Here is a 22405-nt window from a genome sequence, read left to right as displayed (position 1 = left end):
GAAGAGAGAATTTGGAAGATAAAGAATTGGATCAAAAACAAAAGATTTGAAGGTGTTTGCTTTGATTTTTGAACTACAGAGTTTGGGTCTGGGAACCAGCATAGAAAAGATTTGATTGACAAAAAAACCAGCTGGGAGCAGGCCTTGCCTCCAGTCACAGTGAAAGTGAGTGTCTCACCAACAGTGCTGTGCTTTACAGCATTAATCTTGAACCATCTGGCTGTTGCAGGGGAAGGTGACATAACGGCCTGCCTACTCCTGGACATGCTTGGTTCAGCTCAGATGTGGAATCCAGAAGTTCTGCATTGCCGTGTTTCTAGCCTTGCTTTTAGTGTCAAGGCGAATGTCAGAGTGTAGCAAGCCATGTTGTTGTCTTTGTGTAATCCATTTGTATTCTAACAGTTTTCTTCTTTTTCTGCTGCTAGCTGCCAGGGAGGTCGAGTTGCCTCTGTTGATAAAGAGCAGATACAGAAGTTCACATCCAAACCTGAATGGCCATTTTTAACTTGAAACACTTTTCCTGGGAGTTGATGCGCCAGAATCCTTCCCTTATTTGGTGCCTTGCTTAAATCCGAAGCTCGCACAAGGTAGCCAGAGCTCCCTGTGTGCTGGTTATTTGCTTTATGGTGCCCACAGCAGAGTGGTTTGTGAAACCGTCTTTGTGACCACATCTATCTTAAACTGAAGCTTCGTTCTCCTTTGGGTTCTTAGATTAGTTCGTGCTCCTCCCTTTCCTGAGAGATTCAGGGGTTTTCCTGTATTGTGTTAGGTAGAGAGAGGTTGTATTTTCAGATATTTTTCTGGACTGTGCACTGTCCAGAAATATTAGTGTGTGAATGCACATATTATATTCCTTGAACTTTTTTTTTTTTTTCCTTTTTTGAGACAGGGTCTCACTCTGTCACCTAGGCTGGAGTACAGTGGCACGATCTTGGCTCACTGTAGCCTCCACCTTCTGGGCTCAGGTGATCCTCCCACCTCAGCCTCCCGAGTAACTGGGACTACAGGCGCCCGCCCCCATAGCCGGCTAATCTTGTTTAGTTTTTGTAGAGATGAGGTCTCACTGTGTTGCCCAGGCTGGTCAAACTCCTGGGCCCAAGTGATCCCCTAACAGGCATGAGCTGCCGTGCCTGTCCTTGAAGGACTCCTTCCTTATTCACCAGGCTCCTGTTGCTTTATTGCCGTGAAGAATAAACTTGTTCAGTTTTACAATTTTATGTTTTATCTCTTCTTACTGATGTTATTGAGGGTGCATGTTACATGCTTCTGCCAGCTTGCATGGTATTGTCTGGACTGGGACTGTTTATCTCCCTTAATCTCCAAGACTTCCCTGTTGGTTTGGCCTGGTGGTCTCTCGGTGAAAGACACCCGAAACCATTGGTGGGTTTTGCGTGGGGCTTCTGCTTTTGGTCTTTATGTAAACACCTTCAGTGTCTGTCTTGGTTCTGCTAAAAAAGTTGCCTTTTGTTTGTTTGTTTTTGAGATGGAGTCTCACTCGGTTGCTCAGGCTGGAGTGCAGTGGTGTGGTCTCTGCTCAGTGCAACTTATGCCTCCCAAGTTCAAGCAGTTCTCCCACCTCAGCCTCCCAACTAGCTGGGATTACAGGTGCATGTCACCACGCCCTGCTCATTTTTGTATTTTTAGTAGGAATGGGGTTTCACAGGGTTGGCCAGGCTGGTCTTGAACCTTAGGTGATCTGCCCACCTCAGCCTCCCAACGTGCTGGAATTACAGGTGTGAGCTACCGTGCTGGTTCCTTTTTTGTTGTTGTTGTTGAGTTAGGGTCTTGCTCTGTCACTGAGGCTGGGAGTGTAATGGCGTGATCACAGCTCACTTCACCCTTCACCTCCTGGGCTCAAGCAATCCTCCCACCTCAGCCCCTAAAGTAGCTGGAACCACAGGTGTGCACCACCACACCCAGCTAATTATTTTTTTGTAGAAACAAGGTCTCCCTATGTTGCTCAGGCTGGTCTTGAATTCCTAGACTCAAATGAGGTTGCCTTTTGTTTTTCTTTTTGTTTTTTTCAGAGTCTTACTCTGTTGCCCAGCCTGGAGTGCAGTGGTGCAATCTTGGCTCACTGCAACCTCCGTTACCCAGTTCAAACGATTCTCCTGCCTCAGTCTCCCCAGTAGCTGGGATTACAGGCATGTGTCACAACATCCAGCTAATTTTTTTGTATTTTTAGTAGAGATGGGCCTTCACCGTGTTGGCCAGGCTGGTCTCGAACTCCTGACCTCTGTTGATCTGCCCGCCTTGGCCACCCAAAGTGCTGGGATTACAGGCGTGAGTCACTGCCACCAGCCAAGGTTGCCTTTTTTAAAAGGCGAAAAATAAAAGAGCTCAGTCTCTGGGCAAGTCAGTTAACCTGTGTGCTGTTTTCTGTAAGGAAATAATAGTAGTACTAATCCTCACAGAATTGTTGTAAGGTTAATAGATGTAAAGTGCTTAGAATAGTGTGCTACACATAGAAGGTGCTATAGAAGATTTGAACATATATAATATATATATTTTGTTTTGTTTTGTTTTGTTTTTGTTTTTTTGAAACAAAGTCTTGCTCTTTCGCCAGGCTGGAGTGCAGTGGTGTGATCTCGGCTCACTGCAACTTCTGCCTCCCGGGTTCAAGCAGTTTTTCTACCTCAGCCTCCCGAGTAGCTGGGACTACAGGTGCCCACCACCACACCCGGCTAATTTTTGTATTTTTTGTAGAGATGGGGTTTCGCCATCTTGGTCAGGCTGGCCTCGAGCCCTTGACTTCGTGATCTGCCTGCCTTGGCCTCCCTAAGTGCTGGGATCACAGGCGTGAGCCAGCAAGCCTGGCCAAAACCCTAAGTTTTCTAAACATCCAGAACAACCTTTACAAATACAGGTTTGCTCATGTCAGTTCCCTGCTGAAAACCCTTCATTCAGTGGCTTTAACGAAGATCCCATTCTTTAACAAGGACGTGTCTAACATGCCCTGCCCCCTTCTCCAGACTTTCTCTTACAGAATCAGTCATTTAGCCACGCCAGTCTACAGTGTACCACTTTTGAGAACATCATACATGCTGTTCCCTTTGCTTAAGACACATCAGGACATGACTCCCTGTCCTCTCCAAAAGCAGCTGTTTCTTCAGCCCTCCGTTTTCAACTTGAAGGTCTTTTCCTCTGAGAGGATATCTCGGATGCTGCTTCTGTGTGTTTCCACAGCATCCTAGCCTTCCCCAATCATGGCACTTCATAACTGTCTGTGTTATCCACAGGGCAAGGATTATCTCTGCCTTGTTCACAGCTTGTGTACTGTGTTTTGTACGTAAAATGTGCCCAGTAGGTTTTGGTTGAATGAGTAAATGTATGGGTCCATGTATGAGGAAATCTTCACCGTCCCTCTGACGCTCTGTCAACCCTGTTCATTTATAAGATGGGCTTGATGGCCGGGCGCGGTGGCTCACACCTGTAATCCCAGCACTTTGGGAGCCCGAGATGGACGGATCACTTGAGGCCAGAAGTTCAAGACCAGCCTGGACAACAAGGCAAAACTCCATCTCTACTAAAAATACAAAAATTAGCAGGGCGTGGTGGCACACACCTCTAGTCCCAGCTGCTTGGGAAGCTGAGGCATGATTGTTGCTTGAACCCCAGAGGCGGAGGTTGCAGTGAGCTGGGATTGTGCCAGTGCACTCCAGCCTGGGCCACAGAGCAAGACTGTCTCAACAACGACAAAAAAAGATGGGTTTGAGCTTGTGTATGTGCTCTTGGAAGACTGTTATCTGGTTGTCCACCTGATCACGCAGTGGGAGCTTCAGCCGTTTCCTCTTCTCTCTCACTTCCTGGAGTGCAGACACAGCCTGTCCCAGCTCCCCTACTATTTGGGTGGATGGGCATGAGAGTTCCCAGGCATGAGAGAGATGAGTCAGAAAGAAGAGTCATTCAGAAAGTAACCCAGTCAGAGCAACAGTGTTGCCCTTTGGCTGAACTTTCTTTCTCTTTTTCTGTGTACCTGGAGATGCTAAGCTGGTGGCACATTTGAGTTGGTTGTTACAGATTGTCACACCACAGCATAGGGATTCATAAATCTTAATCTGGCACTTTCCTTTGATGGGGATGTTTTGGGAAATATCCAGGAGCCCTCTGGCCTAAGTGAAGTGTCTGTTGGGCTCGCGTGTGTTCTGTTTCTACCCTGCAGGTGGAAACCTGGAGGGCCCCATGTATATTTCCCTGTAGCCTTTGGAGTGTGTGACTGTGTGAGAGCAGGAGTCTTGTTGCATTTGGTGTCACTTGTGCTATCACAGAATGGGGTGGTGCTTACACAGAAGCTGGCAAGAAAAGTTGTATTTACTTAGAATTATGCATTTTGGGCTCTTAGCATTGGAAGAAATACTGAAAATTGGTGCTTCTCCTGTGGTGGTGAGAGGTGGGTGGATATGCGAATATTCTAGTGTGGGGGGGGTTCCTTTAAAACCATACTCTTCATCACTACCCATCTTCCCCTCTTAGCTCTTGAGAATCATGACTGTTTCCAGGTCATGTGTGTGGTAGTTCTGAGGTGCTATGCAGGGAGAAACATCTTTTGAGACACCAGGGTTGTAGATTATTTAGTCTAGGTATCAGCAGACTTTTTTTTTTTTGTAATGATCTGGATAGTAAATATTTTAGGCTACTTTGGGAGGCCAAGGCAGGCGGATCACGAGGTCAGGAGATCAAGACCATCCTGGCCAACACAGTGAAACGCCATCTCTACTAAAAAAAAAATACAAAAAATTAGCTGGGCATGGTGGCGGGCACGTGTAGTCCCAACTACTCAGAAGGCTGAGGCAGGAGAATGGTGTGAACCCAGGAGGTGGAGCTTGCAGTGAGCCGAGATCGTGCCCCTGCACTCCAGCCTGGGCGACAGAGCGAGACTCCATCTCAAAAAAAAAAAGGCTTCGTGGGCCATGTGCCCTCTGCTGCAGCTACCCAGCTCTGCCTTTGTAGGGGAAAGCAGCCACTGACAATGTGTAAACAAATGAGTGTGGCTGTGTTTCAACAGAATTTTATTTATGGAAACTGAAATTTATATTTCATACAATTTTCATGTCATGAAATATTCTTTTTTTTTTCAATCATTAAAAAAATGTAAAAACCATTCTTAGCTCACGGGCTGTACAAAAACAGGTGGCAGGTTACATTTGACCCGTGGCCATAGTTTGCCAGCGTCTGATATAGCCCAGTGGCTTCCAAATCTGGCGATCTTTCACAGTGACCTGGAGACCTTTAAAAATGTTGGTTCGAAGTGCCCCTCTCTCGTCCCTGAGGATTCTGATTCTGTAGGAATGGGAAATCTGTATTTTTTTACAAAAGCTGTTCAGGTGATAGACATACACTGAGGATTATGGAATTAGCAGTACTGATCTCACTCGTTTAACTGTTGAAGAAACAGCCCTAGAAAATTTATGTGACTTGGTGATCATTAATAGCAAATAAATGGCATGACCAAAATTTGAACCCACGTCTTCAACTCTTAAGATCAGCGGTCTCTGTTCATACCATTCTATCATATTCCTTCCCCCTGGTAAACACATGAGCAGTAAATACAAAAGACGAACATATTTGTGGCTGCTTCTTTTCTTTTTTTTCTTTTTTGAGATGGAGTCTCGCTCCGTCGCCAGGCTGAAGTGCAGTGGCACCATCTTGGCTCACTGCAGTCTCCACCTCCCAAGTTCAAGTGATTCTCCTGCCTCAGCCTCCTGAGTAGCTGGGACTATAGGCACAGCCGGCTAGTTTTAGTAGTTTTAGTAGAGATGGGGTTTCACCGTTTTCCGGGATGGTCTCTATCTCTTGACTTTGTGATCCACCCACCTCAGCCTCCCAAAATGCTGGGAGTACAGGCATGAGCCACCGTGCCTGGCCTCCTTCTTTTCTTTTTTTTTCCCGTCTTTCTTTTATTTATTTATTTTTTTTCTGAGACGGAGTTTCGCTCTTGTTGCCCAGGCTGGAGTGCAATGGTGTGAGCTCGGCTCACCGCAACCTCCGCCTCGCGGGTTCAAGTGATTCTCCTGCCTCAACCTCCTGAGTAGCTGGGATTACAGGCATGAGCCATCACGCCAGCTAATTTTTTATTTTTAGTAGAGATGGAGTTTCTCCATGTTGGTCAGGCTGGTCTCCTACTCCCGACCTCAGGTGATCCGCCCGCCTCGGCCTCCCAAAGTGTTGGGATTACAGGCGTGAGCCACTCTTCCCTGCCCCTTGTTTTCTTTATGCCTGGTGCCAGTTTCCGTTCTGAGAGCCAGCCAGGTACTCTGAGCTCGGCTGTCCCTCTGCTGACTGGCTGGCTGTGTTTTCTGGAGCTGACTGCTGATTTAGCTCAATTTCCCTCAGTCCGCTGGCTTTAACTAGGAGAGATAATGAAATAGCGAATTGCTTTAATATAAGAGGCAGCACTAAACAGCAGTGCAAAGTTAAGAGCCATTGTTTCAAGGGGTGCATTAGTTGGAAGAGGTAGTTTTAAAAGGCACATTTTACACTTAAATTCACATGTCTCAGATCTAGCCACCTTAAGTGGTACATCTGTACAGGAACTTGTGTTTAATTGAAGCTAATTGAGCTGTCATCCAGCCCTGAGCAGTTCTGGAGTGGAGGAAGTAAAGGGTAAAGAACTGTTGCCATCCCAGTTCTAGCATGGCTCTTTGGTCCAAGTAAGGGACTTAAGGATTGATTTGCTTTATCTTCCTACAAGGCCTTTGAGTCATGCTATTAGGTTTTCCCATACTTTTTATTTACTTTTTTTTTTTTTTTTTTTTGACATGGAGTCTCGCTCTGTCGCCCAGGCTGGAGTGCAGTGGCCGGATCTCAGCTCACTGCAAGCTCCGCCTCCTGGGTTCACGCCATTCTCCTGCCTCAGCCTCCTGAGTAGCTGGGACTGCAGATGCCCGCCACCTCGCCCGGCTAGATTTTTGTGTTTTTTAGTAGAGACAGGGTTTCACTGTGTTAGCCAGGATGGTCTCGATCTTCTGATCTCGTGATCCGCCCGTCTCGGCCTCCCAAAGTGCCGGGATTACAGGCTTGAGCCACCGCGCCCGGCCTACTTTTTTTAAATCTATATATCCTGGAAAGAGGAATGCTGAAAGTGCTAAGAATGAATCACTTCTGTCTCTACTGAATGATTATCACATTACTGATAGGTTTCCATATTTCGTGTACCAGGCCCCCCTTCCCTCTTTTTTTTTTTTTTTTAATTCTCATCTCATCTCTGACAGGAAAAATGACGGTAAGGAAACACAGTGCCTCCTGGAGCCTTCATAGGCCTTGTCTCAGGTGTGGGAGCATAAATGGCCAGTGGGCAAGTTGTATGTTATTTATCCTTGTTCTTGGACTATAAGCTCCTTTGGCATTAGAGACCCTGTCTTGTTGGTTTGCTCCTGTACCCAGCATAAGAACGCGGGGATGAGAATGACGTGTGAACATTACCAGTGCACCCATGTCCTCCTCCGCCTTGTGATCTCAGTGCTTGAGAGAGACTGATAAGTGGGCTTTGATTGAATGCTATGAAAGTCTTGGCCATTTGACTAACAGGTACTCATGAAATTTGGTCTCCACCTATGTTGTCTCATATCTAAGAGGATAGATCCCTTTTCTAAAATACAACCAAGTTTTGTTTTTTAAAAAATATATGGGGCCAGGACCAGTGACTCATGTCGGTAATCCCACTACTTTAGGAGGGTGAGGCAGAGGATCGCTTGAGCCCAGGAGTTTGAGACCAGCCTGGGCAATATAGTGAGACCCCGTCTCTACAAAAAATAAAAAACTAGCCAAGTGTGATTATGTGCGCCTGTAGTCCCATCTACTCAGAAGGCTGAGGCGGGAGGATTGCTTGAGCCCAGGAGGTCTAGACTACAGTGAGCCTTGATTGTGCCACTGTACTCCAGTCTGGGTGACAGAGTGAGACCCTGTCTAAAAAAAAAAAAAAAAAATACAAATAGAAACATTCCATACAGATAAGAGAATAATAATTTATGCTCCTCAAAATTACTTTAAAATGCACTTTGGAATTCCTTTAATACTGACTACCCTTACTATCCTTAAAATGATTCACTTTTCAGAAATTCCGTTTTTCACATGACTCTGTAGAAGCAGGAACCGCTCTTTCGGAACTGAAATTGGGCCTGTTTCAGAATCCCCTCCTCTTGCATTGTTGTCTCTGAGCAGCTTTTCTCCCCTTCCTTGTTCCACAGGCACCAAACCCTTAGACACAATTGCGAGGGATAATTTTCAAGGCTTATGTAAAACATCTACTCCTCAGACTTCTTTAATTTATATTATTTCATTTCATCCTTTTAGTTCTGAGTTAGGTAATGTCAGTGGTAGAAATTCCATTTTACAGTCCAGGAACAATCCAAAATATTTTACTTACAATCCCACAGTTAATGACAGGACAGACTTTACTTTGTGTCCAGAGACCTACCCATCCATCTGCTGCCATTAGTGTCTCTCTGAGTTGAGCGCAGGAGTCCACAGTGAATTTGTTTTGGACTTGAACTAAGGAGACAGAAGACCCTTAGTAATGCTAACACTGCCTCTCAGGGATACAGCCAAGGAGCATTTCTGTTTCAGTGAACAGTCCGTAAATATGTAAGGAAGATCTGAAAGCAGGTAGCCTCACAATCTGAGAAGTAACATCTATTTTCCATCTGAGCGAGAACCATCTAGATGTATTGTTAAAAATAAGTCTAGCAGGCAAGGTGGCTCACGCCTGTAATCTGAGCACTTTGGGAAGCCAAGGCTGGAGGATTGCTTAAAGCCAGGAGTTGGAGACCAGCCTGGGCAACAAAATGAGAACCCTATCTCTACAAAAAATAAAAATAAAAGTAAAAATAAATTAACGCTGTGCATGCGTATGCGCCTGTAATCTTAGCACTTTGGGGAGGCGAAGGTGAGAGATTGCTTTAGCCCAGGAGTCAGAGGCTGCAGTGAGCCGTGATGTTGCCACTGCACTCCATGCTGGGTGACAAAGTGGGACACTGTCCCTAAAATAAATAATAAAAATTAAATAGCTGTAGAAATGGAAGTCAGTCCGTGGTGATGTGTTAGAGAGGAAGGAGAAAGGAAGCTCAGACTAAGGCTTTTGTGACTGTGGATTTGGTGTCAGTTAAGAGTTCTCCAAAGAATCTGTCTCAGTGCTAGTTGACTTCATATTGTCTCTTGTAAATGTTGTTTAGGTCCGATTTGATCAATATGTAACAAATCCGCTCCCTCATGTCACACATCTTCTAGGATGTATCTGCATTTTTAGCTCCTTTCCTAATTGAAGTGTTATTGATGACAACAAAGAGAAAGTATGTTTAGCAGTGATGTTCAGGCTAAAAGTAAAGCAGTGGTTCTCATTAACTAACGTTAGGGAGAATGTGTGTATAGTTTGAAAAAGTCATCTGAGATTTTCTTCACTCCCACTAGTTGAAAAGTAATGCATTGAAATTGACTTTTTGCAGTTAAAATATGGTAGTGGCAAGTATGGATTCAGGTAATTAGGTGGGCTTCATCTCCTACACTAAGGGAAGGATCTTGGTGAAGTACAGTCGCAGCACAGATGTTCCAAACCTCTTGGGGCTCTCATTTTAGTCCAGGCAGTGCTGTGGTTCAAACAATATGAGTTTCCTACCTAATCAGGAAGGAAAACTTAAAAGCAAAACTTGAACGGCTTTTTAGTTGCTCTTATTCCCTCGTTACCCATTCATTGAATCAGCTCACCAGTTCTTTTCCTGAGATAGGTGTAGGATAAGAGAAAGAAAACTGTATTTGGAATCTGAAGACCTGGGTTCAAGTTTTAACTCTGCTATTTACTAATGTAAAGTTGCTTAAATTTCTGAGTTGGCTTTGGGGATGGTATTTAGGCTTGAATGAAGTGAGTTAGTATCTTTTTGTTTGTTTGTTTGAGATGCAGTCTCACTCTGTCTCCCAGGCTCCTGCCACCACACCCAGCTAATTTTTTTTATTTTTGGTAGAGACGGGGTTTCACCATGTTGGCCAGGCTGGTCTCGAACTCCTGACCTCAATTGATCCACCTGCCATGGCCTCCCAAAGTGCTGGGATTCCAGGCCTGAGCCACTGCACCCGGTCTCTTCCATTCTGTTGATGGAGCCCAGTGTCCCTGGCCCTGACTCACCTTGCTGTATAGACAGGTTATCGTCAATGAAATATTCTGAGCTTTTTATCTATAAATTAATGTTAAGCTAGTATTACCGATTAAGTGTAACTCATTTAAAGAAAAAATAGAGTGAACATTCTGTGCAGAGTTTGATGTTGGTCATTGGTAAGTGGGAATGTACCCCTTTTCCACACTTGGCTTCCGTATGAAATAGATGGAACTGCCATAGCTTGGTTGGTGTTCTGTTTTTTTTTTTTTTTTTTTTGAGACAGAGTCTCGCTCTGTTGCTGGGGCTGGAGTGCAGTGGCCGGATCTCAGCTCACTGCAAGCTCCGCCTCCCGGGTTTACGCCATTCTCCTGCCTCAGCCTCCGGAGTAGCTGGGACTACAGGCGCCCGCCACCTCGCCCAGCTAGATTTTTGTATTTTTTAGTAGAGACGGGGTTTCACCGTGTTAGCCAGGATGGTCTCGATCTCCTGACCTCGTGATCCGCCCGTCTCAGTCTCCCAAAGTGCTGGGATTACAGGCTTGAGCCACCGCGCCCGGCCAAAACTGTAAACCTGAGGTGTTCTGTTTTGCAAGAGGATTAAACAGGGAATTTTTCCTTTTGGGGCAGACTGCCTAGGGATACTGGACTCCTTGCCCTGACCACTGGGATCCTGGGGTCAAGATTCTTCACTTCTCTTCCTGGCTGGCTATAGAGCCCTGAAGATACTGCTTCTAGGAGACCAGGGAAGATGACAAGGAGGTTTAGTTTTTCAATTGTCTCTGCTTTCTTTGGATTTGAATTGAAATTTGTTTCCTTCCCTTGTTTTGCTGAGAAATCTTTTGGTTTTGATGGAAGTAGATTTTCTAGAACCTTGAACCACGATTGTAAATTGTTGGCTCATGGGCCAGATATATCTGGCAAATGTGTGTTTTTTGGCTTCTTTAATGCTTACATTATTTTCATTAGTAGCCAACATGTAAAAGCCAGAGGACTTCACATAAAAATCCAGATACAGTCAGGTGCAGTGACTCACACCTCTGTGATCCCAGCACTTTGGGAGACTGAGGCAGGAGGATTGCTTGAGCCCACCATTTTGAGACCAGTCCAGGCAACATAGTGAGAACAGTCTACAAAAAATTTAAAATTAGCCAGGTGGGGTGACACTACCTGTAGTCCCAGCTACTCAGGAGGCTGAGGCAGGAGGATTGCTTGAGCCCAGGAGGTAGAGGTTGCAGCGAGCTGTGATCACACCACTGTACTCCAGCCTGGGCGACAGAGTGAGACCCTGTCTCAAAACAACAAAACAAGCTGGGTGCAGTGGCTCACACCTGTAATCCCAGTACTTTGGGAGGCCAAGGCAGGTGGATCACTTGAGGCCAGGAGTTGAAGACCAGCCTGGCCGACATGGCAAAACCCTGTCTCTTCTAAAAATGCAAAAATTAGCCGGTTGTGGGGGTGCACGCCTGTAATCCCAGCTACTCGGGTGGCTGAGGCACGAGAATCGCTTGAACTGGGAGGTGGAGGTTGCAGTGAGCTGAAATCATACCACTGCACTTCAGCCTGGGCGACAGAGCGAGATTCTGTCTCAAAAAACAAAACCAGGCCGGGCGCGGTGGCTCAAGCCTGTAATCCCAGCACTTTGGGAGGCTGAGACGGGCGGATCATGAGGTCAGGAGATCGAGACTATCCTGGCTAACATGGTGAAACCCCGTCTCTACTGAAAATACAAAAAACTAGCCGGGCGTGGTGGCGGGCGCCTGTAGTCCCAGCTGTTCGGGAGGCTGAGGCAGGAGAATGGCATGAACCCTGGAGGCGGAGCTTGCAGCGAGCCGAGATCGCGCCACTGCACTCCAGCCTGGGCGACAGACCGAGACTCTGTCTTAAAAATCAAAACAAAACAAAACAAACCCAGATTGCAGTTTCCAGCTTGGGCCCACATAGAGGATTTGGCTAAAACTGGGGTGGAATAGTCATAGGTTGCTACTGTCTCCATCAGCATACTTCATGCCTAGCCCTGCAGACACTTAAATTTTCAGCTCCAGACATAGAACATGAACTCTAGTTTTTAAAGCTGGCGAAGTACAATTTGATGAGTTAGTGGTGGGTTACCTTGCTCTTGGTTGTCAAAAAAGAGTCCTGCTTTCCAGGCTAAGAAGGTAGAAAAATAACTCAAATAGAACCAGGAACTTCACTAGTATCCTCGCTCCTGTAAGCGTTTCATTTCCATGATTATGGAGCCAGGGTGGCTCCTAGATCCTCAGAGAGCTGTGGGCATCTTTCTTTACATCCTGCTTATTCAGATTCACCACCTCATCCCCTGCACACAGGTGCCACTGCCGGCAGAGGGTGCTGTCTGCTCACTGAGCCTGCTGTCATCTTGGCTCAGCTGAGCGGCAGCTGTTGGGCATGTGCCCTGGGTCTGTGAGAGTTTGGGCATGTCCATTTGGTTCCCATCCCTAGTGCCCACCCCTTAGACCCTGGCCAGGTTATTGTGTCACTGGGGACTCTGTTCAGTAACAGGAAACTGGGGAAAGTTTAATTGTTTTCTCCTCTCCCTTTTTCCCATGCAGCTGAACAAAAGGTTCATCCTCAGTTTTCTCCATGCCCATGGGAAGCTGTTTACCCGGATTGGGTAAGTGTGCAGGATGTTTATTTTATTTTCCTACATTACAAGTCATTTTGGAATTTAATATTGTTAGCAACTGGACTGTGTTTGTAACTGAGGGCACAGGGTGTGAATTCTTAGAGGCCTCCACCTTCTCTTCTCTTCCCTTCATCTTCTGTCCTACTGTGCTCATGAAATTTGGGAAATATTACTGTCTATCTCTCTTGTTTCTTCTTTCTCTACCTTTACTGAAACCCTTCTTTAAATACAATCTTGTCCCAGCCCCCACCCCGGTCCCTCTGGGTTTCTCTTTCCTCTGCCTTCCGGCTCAGTCCCCAGTGAGCGCCTCAAGGCAGTCGTGCTAAATCCCTGGGTGCAGCTGTCAGGGGGTCCTCTTTGGGAAGAATACCATCCACTAATTTTCCATCAAAAATAAGAGTAACATTTTCTCTCTATGTCCTTCTGACCCATATCCTTTCCTCCTATGCTCAGTTTCCTGTGCCATATTGCTGATCTCATTAAATACCAAGCCTCTTACAGTTTCATCATCCACCATGGATTTCCATAGACATCTCAGGGAAGGTAGTATGTGCAAAACGAACACTTGACTGCTTAAATTCCTGGAAACAGATCGAGTTTTGAGTATTCCTTTATTCCTTGGGTGGATCCGAGTTTTTCCTCACTGCGTAAAACTAGTGATCCTAAGCCCAACGTAATGCCTACACACCAGAGCAGATGGCTGCCTGGAGCCTCTTTAGTACAGGATCTCCCTGAGTGTAGGAGAGTGAGGAGCAGAGTAGGTGGCAGTGCCCCCAGACCAGTCTTCCACTCGACCAGTCTTCTACTGGATTCTAATATTTTCTGAGTTGGAAGTTGTATTGTGAGCTACCCTTTGGGGTGATTTGTTTTGAATTATAGATACCCCAGTTATTGTCAGTGTTTCCCTTTCACTTCCCGTCATAACTTTATCTGTAATTGTAATTCTCTAGAAGGCTGGCTTTCTTTTTTTTTTTTTTTTTTTTTTTTTGAAACAGAGACTTGCTCTGTTGCCCAGGCTGGAGTGCAGTGGCGCAATCTCGGCTCACTGCAACCTCTGCCCTCTGGGTTCAAGTGATTCTCCTGCCTCAGCCCGCCGAGTAGCTGGGATTACAGGCGCGCACCACCACGCCCAGCTAATTTTTGCCTTTTTAGTAGAGATGGGGTTTCACCATATTGACCAGGCTGGTCTTGAACTCCTGACCTCATGTGATCCACCTGCCTCGGCCTCCCAAAGTGTTGGGATTACAGGCGTGAGCCACCATGCCCGGCCTAGAAGACTCTCTTAGTGGAGGTAGGGGCTATGTCACTTTCCACATACTGTTGTAGGTAACTTTTTTGAGAAGTGGAAAGGCTTGGTTCCACTGGAAGAAAGTGCTCCGCGGGCGGTGGACTAGAAAGTGTGCTTATTACATATTCATTCGGTATCAACCTGGGTAAGATTGACAGTGATGGTCATTGCAAGCATAGTTTGGATTTCAAAATGATTTGGGAAAATTGGAAAAGGTACTAGTAGATGGATCTCTAGACATAACAGGTGGAGATGTTCACTTAGGCAGAGTAAACTAGATGCATCACTGGTCCCATGTCCTGCCTCCCAACTCCGCTGTCCTGCCACTGCCACCAGTTTAAGTTCCACTCTGGCAGTTTTTGCCTCACTATTGTATTCCTAGAGCCTAGCATGTAGTATTTGTTGTATAAATGAATGAAGTATAAAAAACGGAGGGATTGCCAAGCACTGCAGAGAAACATGTAGTATTCTAGTAGGTTACTGTAGACCCAAGACAGTCACTAGTGAGTAATGTAAGGCCGTAGTTACAAGGTGGAAGTTACTTACATTTTTAAGATGATACCGGAATCATCTTAAAAATAACACATCAGAGTAGGAAATACCATTGTGCTACTCTTAAAGTAACAGTTGATGGTACTCCTGCTTTTTATTTATTTTTTTTTTTTTTTTTTTTTTTTTTGAGAGATAGAGCCTGTCTGTGTTACCCAGGCTGTAGTGCCATGGCTATTCACAGACATGATCATACCACAATATAGCCTTGGACTCCTGGCTCAGCCTCTCGTGTCACTGGGACTACATGCTCCACCACGACAACTGGCTTTTTTACCTTCCTTTTTTTTTTTTTGAGACAGAGTCTGGCTCTGTCGCCCAGGCAGGAGTGCAGTGGCCGGATCTCAGCTCACTGCAAGCTCCGCCTCCCGGGTTCATGCCATTCTCCTGCCTCAGCCTCCCGCGTAGCTGGGACTACAGGCGCCCCCCACCTCGCCCGGCTAATTTTTTTTTTTTTTTTTTTTTTGGTATCTTCAGTAGAGATGGGGTTTCACCGTGTTAGCCAGGATGGTCTCGATCTCCTGACCTCGTAATCTGACTGCCTCAGCCTCCCAGAGTGCTGGGATTACAGGCTTGAGCCACCGCGCCCGGCCTATTTTTCTTTTATAGTTCTTGTTTTTTCATCTTTCTCTCCTTTACTACTTTTCACTCAGTGTTTTCTCTCCTTTTTTCCTTGGCCTATATTTGTTCTTTAAATTTTCCTCTACCATGTTGCCCTAAGTCGAAATTTCTCCACCCTTGGCACTGTCGACATTTTGAGCCAGGTGACTCTGTTGTGAGGGGTGTCCTGTGCGTTGCAGGATACTTAGCAGTGTCCCTGGCTTCTTTCCACTACGTACCAGTAGCACACTCCCCTACCAAATGTGATGATTCAAAATGTCTCCAGACATTGCCGAACGTTTTCTGGGAGACAGAATTGCCCCTCGTTGAAAACCACTACTCTAGATATTTCTTGCCCTGTTAGAGACTTTTGGGACTAAAAAAGTTATAAATCTTGGTGCAGAATGTAGGAACATTTAGGATATATTTTTATCAGCTTATGCAGTAGTTACACCCTGATTTCCCCTCCACTTCTAAAATTCTTATATTTCAGCACATATTTTGGAATAAGTTTGGGAAAGAACCACAGTAATGATTAAAAAGCCAGATAACGACCCGGCACAGTGGCTTATACCTATAATCCTATAGCATTTTGAGAGGCCAAGGTGGGAGAATCTCTTGAGCCCAGGAGTTCAAGACCAGCCTGGGCAACATAGGGAGAAGACTCCATCTCTCTTTTTAATGAATATAATAGAGAATTTTTTTTTAAGCCAGAAAATGAGATCTGAAAGGAAAAATTAATTTTAAAAAACATTAAGTTAAAAAATATTTATTTAGAGGCAACTGTAGGGTGCCTACATGCTTAAATATAAAAGGGTCCTAACAGGATAGTCTTGATTTTTATGGAATGACAGTAAGAGAAATTGGCTTCTGTTGTAGCTGGAGAGATTTGGGTTAGGTGTAAGAAAATTTCACAGAAGGGAAGATGGTTGAGAATTTTCTTTTTCTGGAGGCCTTTAAAAATGAATAGATTATCTCATTTGTCCGAGGTGGTTTACTGTGTTCCAGGTTATTTTTCAGGATCTCTTTTATTCCTGCCTGTAACATATTCTGTTGTCAAAAAGGTAAAGCCAGCCCAGTTTCACCTTCATAAGAAATGACTTACGGTAGTTTTCATTGAGGAAAATGTATGTCAGTTCTAGGCACTGCATTCCCTCTATGGGTTTCCTCTTACTCTGTCCTGGAGGTAAAATAAAATTGAGCCCCATATTTATTCTGGAAGGCAGAAACAGAAATAACATTTCTATTGCAGGGAGAAAGGTATAGACGTCTGTAAGACTAGGAAAGCAATGATCCCAAGCCACACACAACATCGTGGACTGTTGCCTAATTACCAAGAAGATGTGAAATGTGGGCGGCGTTGAGAACGAATTGAGAGTGAGGAGATTGTAATGGGGAGCAGCTGAAGGCACATCACTCTCCCGCCTGCCTTTTCAGAAAAGCCCCGACGCTGTGCTTCCGGGCATGGTCTGCTCTGTGCCTGGTGCTCCACAGTGCATCAGCATAGACTCGAATGCCTACTATGTGCAAGATAAGTCTCTTAACTCCCAGCACTAGCTGACCAGAGGTTCAGAGCTTTAGAGGAAATATTCAGTGCCCAAAAGAGTTTGTTTTTCACTGCTTACTAGTTACAAGATCTTGAGAGTAAACAAGTCAGAGCTGCTGTGGGCTTCAACTAACCTGATCAATGGTTTAAAGAGATGATCTCTGAGGTCCATTCCAGTCCTTATGTTCTGTAGCACTATGATTTGTTTTTTTTTTTTTTTCTCATTTCTACCCTGTCACATGGCTTAGTTTTTTGGTTTTGTTCTTTTGCTCCTGGGTTGTTGCTATCTTGCTCGGTTTTTAAAAATTAAGAGGTTGTAAAAAACTAACCTGGATTGTTTTCTGCAGAGAATGTTGTCTAGCCCAGCTGTGTTCCTCAGCATCTGAGGGCTGAGTCCTGCTCGGTTAGTCACCGTCTGAGTCAGTCCTGGGCCTAGGTCCCGGTGTTGTCTGAAAGATTCGTTTCTTGAAACTGCCATTCACATGAAACAAGGTGTCCCCAGAGATCACTTCACAAGGCACCACTTTTGTCCGTGAAACACACAGCCTGAAAACGATGGTGTCTTCTGAGGTTTTAAAGGATAGGGACAGAGTCGTCTCGGATTCAGGAGAAGGACTCAGTCGGGGTGCCCTATGGTTCCTGACAGACCCTTTCCTGGTGAGAGGCAGATCACACCTGCGCTCGGACTCCCGTGAGAGAGGTTAGGAAGCTGCAGCCCCTAGGCTCTGACTTTGTGACAGATAGTATGCTTTTGCTTCCTATTACTGCCTTGATCACAGTTACCACTTTAGTTTTTACTTGCTTGCCTAGTCATGCTATTTGCATAGCTTTAAAGTCTCTTGGAATTCAAAGACTGATGTATGTATTTTGTACTTTTAATTTTTAAAAACATAATGCTTGTGCCTGATTCATTTCTTAAATTAACAAATGTTCTGAAACGCAAAAGTAAGATGTATTCATTATGGGAGAAATCTTTTCTTTCTTTACAGTGCTCTTTGTAAAGTATTTAGAAAACTCAGCAAAGAAGAACAAATAAAAAATTACCCATATTCCTACCACCTAGAGAAAACACTGTTAAAATTTTTTCAATTTTTTTCTACATATCACATACATACTTTTAAAAATTGCTTTATAAGTTTTTAAAATATATTTTGAAGTTTCTCTCACATGATTAAAAAATGTGATACAACTTTAAAAAACTAGTATTCAGTTGTATGCATTTGCATCTTAATCATCTATTGTCGGGCACTTTCGATTGCTTCCAATTTTTGGCAATTATAAATGACCACTTTTTATAAGTTTTCTCTGTTGCTTCTCTTCCTACTTTATTGCTGCGACTGCTGTTTCTTCTTAGATATAATTTTATAATTATTACATAAATATCCAGAAATCCTTAAAAACTTATAACATTAAAACTAAGACTAAAATTTCTTTTAACTCTGTGCCCTCCAAAAAGATAGCACTAGACATCAGGGCGTGTATTCTTCTAGACCTTTCACTGCCTTTACCTGCTTACTTACATATGTGTCCATCAGACTTACTTACATATGTGTCCATCAGTAAGTGTAATTTTCTGTCTGTAACGCAGGGTGAAGCAAAGATGATTTCTCAAAGAGAAAGACATAAAACTACTTACAGGTAGTTTGAGGCCAGAATTAGATAGCATTTTGGTTACAAAACTGGAAACCAGAAACCACCTACTGAGCCCTGAGGAGGGTTCCTCTCTCTATGTGTGCCTCCCGTGGTTACTGCTGAACAAGGCTGGTTTTGCATGAGTAGATCCACCTTCCCTCGCATCTCACATTTGGAGTTACTCTAACTTACATCCTTCTGCCTCAGTTTTTTCTTTTGTTTTAATCATGTTGAATTAGTTGACAGGCAAAGGGAGAATTTTTTTTTTAAAACTTTTTATAAAAAGGAAATGTGGACAGTTTGAACTGGTGCTCGTTCAAGACTTCAGTCTGACCCAGAGAGTGTTAATGGATCTGTTTCAATTCCTACCCCAGGGAAGAGGCTTCCTCAGACACAGCTTCGAAGCAAAACTGTCCCACGTGACACTTCTGTCCTGTCGTTCTGTGCTGGCTTTCTACCGCCTTTCAACACGGAGACACATGGCTCTGAAACTTGCCCAGCGTGGCTGCTTTTCAAGCAGAGTGAACGCTGCTATTCTCGTAACGAGAAGTGCTAGCCCCCCTCCCCACCTCTGACCAGAAAGAGTACTGCACAGTGTCAGGATTTAAAATGAAACCTTTGTTATAGCCCATGGGGAAAAATGGATCTAGTCCAGCCCCAAACATATCACTCTCTGCCATTCCATATCTTCCAAGAGTTTTAACGGCTCTGACATTTTTTAGAGAGAGAGAGAAAAAAAAGAGTTTTGTTTTGTTTTGGAGGGGTGGGTACTTGAAATGGCATGTGGAGAAAAAAAGCAAATGCATGGCATCTTTTGTGCCAATGAAAATGAGGACAGCTCAGCAGAGAGGGGAACTGGAATGTAAACTGTAATTGACCCATAACTGTGGCACGACTTCTGGGCACCAGGGGGTCAGTAATAGGAGTTGCCATCCAAGAGCAAGGAGTGAAGATTGCCAAGATTCCAGAAAACCTGGAGTTTTCTAATCTGGGGAGTGCACTACTCGATCGGGAAGTGCCAGGATGGGTGAAGCTAGAAGCACCTTCCTCTAGAACTTGAAACTGGTTTCTATCTTTTGAGAAGGATTACCTTCCTTGTGGCTTTTCAGAAGCTATTTATTAATCCAACCTGGGGCTTTTCCCCAACCCCACAAGTATGCCACAAGCAGCTTGTTTATTCGGGGTCTGGGGGACATGGTAAAAAATACTTTGGTGACCACGAATTATTCGGCATAGCCCTAGGGCCTATGTGCCTGGTTACTCTCTCTAGCACCAAGCTTGAACTTGCTTTTTCTTTCTGAAGACTTCAGCTGTGGTTTGTTTCTGTTGCCAAAGAAGCTCCAGGCATGCACCGCTGTTTGGGATCCAGTGGCCACAGTTGGCAAGGAGTGATTTGAATGACCTCTCCTTAGGAGCCCTAGGTCACTGGCTAGATTTCTGCCTCCCTGCGTTACAGCCTTTTCCTGTATTGGGAGTGGCACTTGGCCAGGGCATTATATTTCCACTGGCCTGAAAACATACAGACCCCGATGAGCAGAGGCTTGTGAGAGGGAGGAGGAAGGCAACACAGGAAGAACTGAGACAGATGACTGGGGGCCTCTAGGTCTAGGCATTCTTCAAGGGGAAATTTGGGATCCTTAGGTGGAACAGTCAGTGTGATAGTACCTCAGAAGACAACAGCAGAACTATGTCTGGTTACCTAAAGTAAACCCTTGAGTAAAAAATGTTTCGGCCGGGCGCAGTGGCTCATGCCTGTAATCCGAGCACTTTGGGAGGCCGAGGCAGGTGGATCACTTGAGGTCAGAAGTTCGAGACCAGCCTGGCCTACATGGTGAAACCCCCGTCTCTACTAAAAATAGAAACATTAGCCGGGCATGGTGGCACACGCCTGTAGTCGCAGCCCCTCAGGAGGCTGAGGCAGGAGAATTGCTTGAACCTGGGAGGCAGAGGTTACAGTGAGCCAAGATTGGGTGAAAGGAGCGAAACTTTGTCTGAAAAAAAAAAAAAAAGATTCATGTTGCTCTTTTAATTGAATTCAGTTTCATACCAAAGAGTTTAGGGACTGTGAAGGTTTTAGGAAATTTGTTGAGTATTTAGAAAAGCTGATGGTTTCAGAGAGAAACTTTGATTTCAGCTTGAACGCAGTTATTGCCAGGGGTGAGGAAATAGCATACCAAAGCATAATCACTCATAGTGATTTATCCAAAACTTGAGTTGTTTCCATCTCTGAACCCTGAAAACTCCTTTATCTTGAATTTGTTCAAAATTGCAGGATACCGGGAAGGTTTGTGAAAATAGCACAGAAATGTCCTAGGCAGTAGTTGTCGTGTGTGTGTGTGTGTGTGTGTGTGTGTCTGTGTGAGTGAGAGAGAGAGGGAGAAAAAGAGAGACTGAAAGAGAGCATTGCCTCACTGATGGGTTTGCTGTATCTGCAGGATGGAGACATTCCCTGCAGTGGCTGAAAAGGTCCTCAGGGAGTTCCAGGTGTTACTGCAGCACAGCCCCTCTCCCCTTGGAAGTACCCGCATGCTGCAGCTTATGACCATCAATATGTTTGCGGTCCACAACTCCCAGCTGAAAGGTAAGGAATGTTTAGTTTCTTCATCTAGAATGTAGACAGATAGAGATTAATGTAGCTTCTTTCTACCATACCTACCTCCCCCCACCCCACCCCAGAACACACACACCCTCCCCTTCCTACCATTGTCTCAGATATTTAGTTTACTTTGAAATCTATATGACTCTCTAGTGCTTGGGTGGGATGGAAGGAGGGAATCATGGGTATAGAGCTTAATTTGCAAATGCAGAGATGCTGTTGCACATCTGGCCACACGAAAGGCAGCAGCAAGGCCTCTTGAAGGCTGCAGACCCAGAGCCTCTCCCAAGGGAGCGGCATTGCTGAGATATTTTGTTGCAGAGACCATACGCTTGGCAGGGATTGGGAATAGCTGTTTCTGGACTCATGTACCCTGTTTGTTCAATATGGAAAAGTCTAGTTCCCTATGGGATATCCCTAGTGGGAGCCTGCCAGGGAGTAAGAACCAAAAATTGATGAGCTTTGGTGATTCAAATCTGGAAGCACAAAAACCACCAGGCCCAGAATTTGGCTGGTATACCAGTGTGCATTCTGAAATGTTTTTCTGAACATTTTGGGGTTTTTTTCATAGGGGGTCGGGTGGATGTGGAAGTAGAGGGGAGAAGGGCAGATTGGCAGGGTTTTAAATGCTCTAATGACCAGGTCAGGGTCAAAGGATGTTACCAGGATTTCTTCCCTTCCCTTCTGTTCCCTTCATTTCACTTAGGTAAGGATGATATGGTATGACTTGATGGAATTATGTAGCACAGGGATGGCATCATTTTCTGTGTTTATTTGCAAGGGTGATTTGGTCCATGCTGCCAGGGAATCATTTCAGAACAGTGACAGAGAGCGTTTGGTCTCAGGGAAAGAAATGCCAGGAAGTGGGAATTGGCCCGTAGAGACCCTGCTGTAAAACAGATCTGGTGTTTCTTGACAGTGTGCCGCTGGGTCTCTTGTTGCCCCTTTTGGTAGCACTTTCTCTCACCGTGAAGTTGATTTATTTATCTCCCCATTATGGGTTATGCTTCACTTGCTTGTGGTGGGGGAGTGAGTATGCCACACTTTGCCTTGAAATGGAAATGTGGGTCTTTCTGGGACTAGGCAAGGTCCTCTCAGAGTGTGTCTGGGTTCTCAGTCACTTCTGAGTCCTAGAGGATTTCCTCATCTCGTGCTGCCTGCTACAGCGTTTACAATTCCCAGCAGAAAGCGAGATCAGGGACTTAGATGCCTTTTTGAACTTGGCTAATTTTTCCTGAGATGGCTATTTGGGTAAATGGCCCTGAGGAAGCATCGAGTCCTAAGTGGCAGCACTGGTTTTCAGGGAGAGGAGAAGAAAATTTGTAAAGTGCTGTGCTGGTGAGGCCCAAAGGGGAGGGACAGTCTGCACCAAGTAGGAAGCCCACTTGACTCTGGAAATGGGCCCTGAGGTGTCCTCCTGTTCATCTTCCTCCCGAGGTGCCCTCCCGTTCATCTTCCTCCCGAGG

At 45.1% G+C, this 22405-nt stretch overlaps 1 protein-coding gene across 6 annotated transcripts in view; it reads left to right on the top strand.

The window, feature by feature from the left end:
* The window catches only part of SMG6 (SMG6 nonsense mediated mRNA decay factor), a 246956-nt gene that overhangs the window by 43429 nt on the left and 181122 nt on the right, over positions 1-22405 (top strand). For all 6 annotated transcript variants that reach the window (XM_026449601.2, XM_026449598.2, XM_026449600.2 and 3 more), the window contains 2 exons: positions 12655-12716; positions 20779-20924. In XM_026449601.2, coding sequence (XP_026305386.1) covers positions 12655-12716; positions 20779-20924 — 208 coding nt within the window. The remainder of the gene's footprint in view (positions 1-12654; positions 12717-20778; positions 20925-22405) is intronic.

Source organism: Piliocolobus tephrosceles, chromosome 16, assembly GCF_002776525.5.
Source record: "Piliocolobus tephrosceles isolate RC106 chromosome 16, ASM277652v3, whole genome shotgun sequence".
In the NCBI taxonomy this organism is placed as follows: domain Eukaryota; kingdom Metazoa; phylum Chordata; class Mammalia; order Primates; family Cercopithecidae; genus Piliocolobus; species Piliocolobus tephrosceles.
The sequence above is the reverse complement of the archived record's forward strand: the minus strand, read 5'-3'. Positions and strand labels throughout refer to the sequence as shown.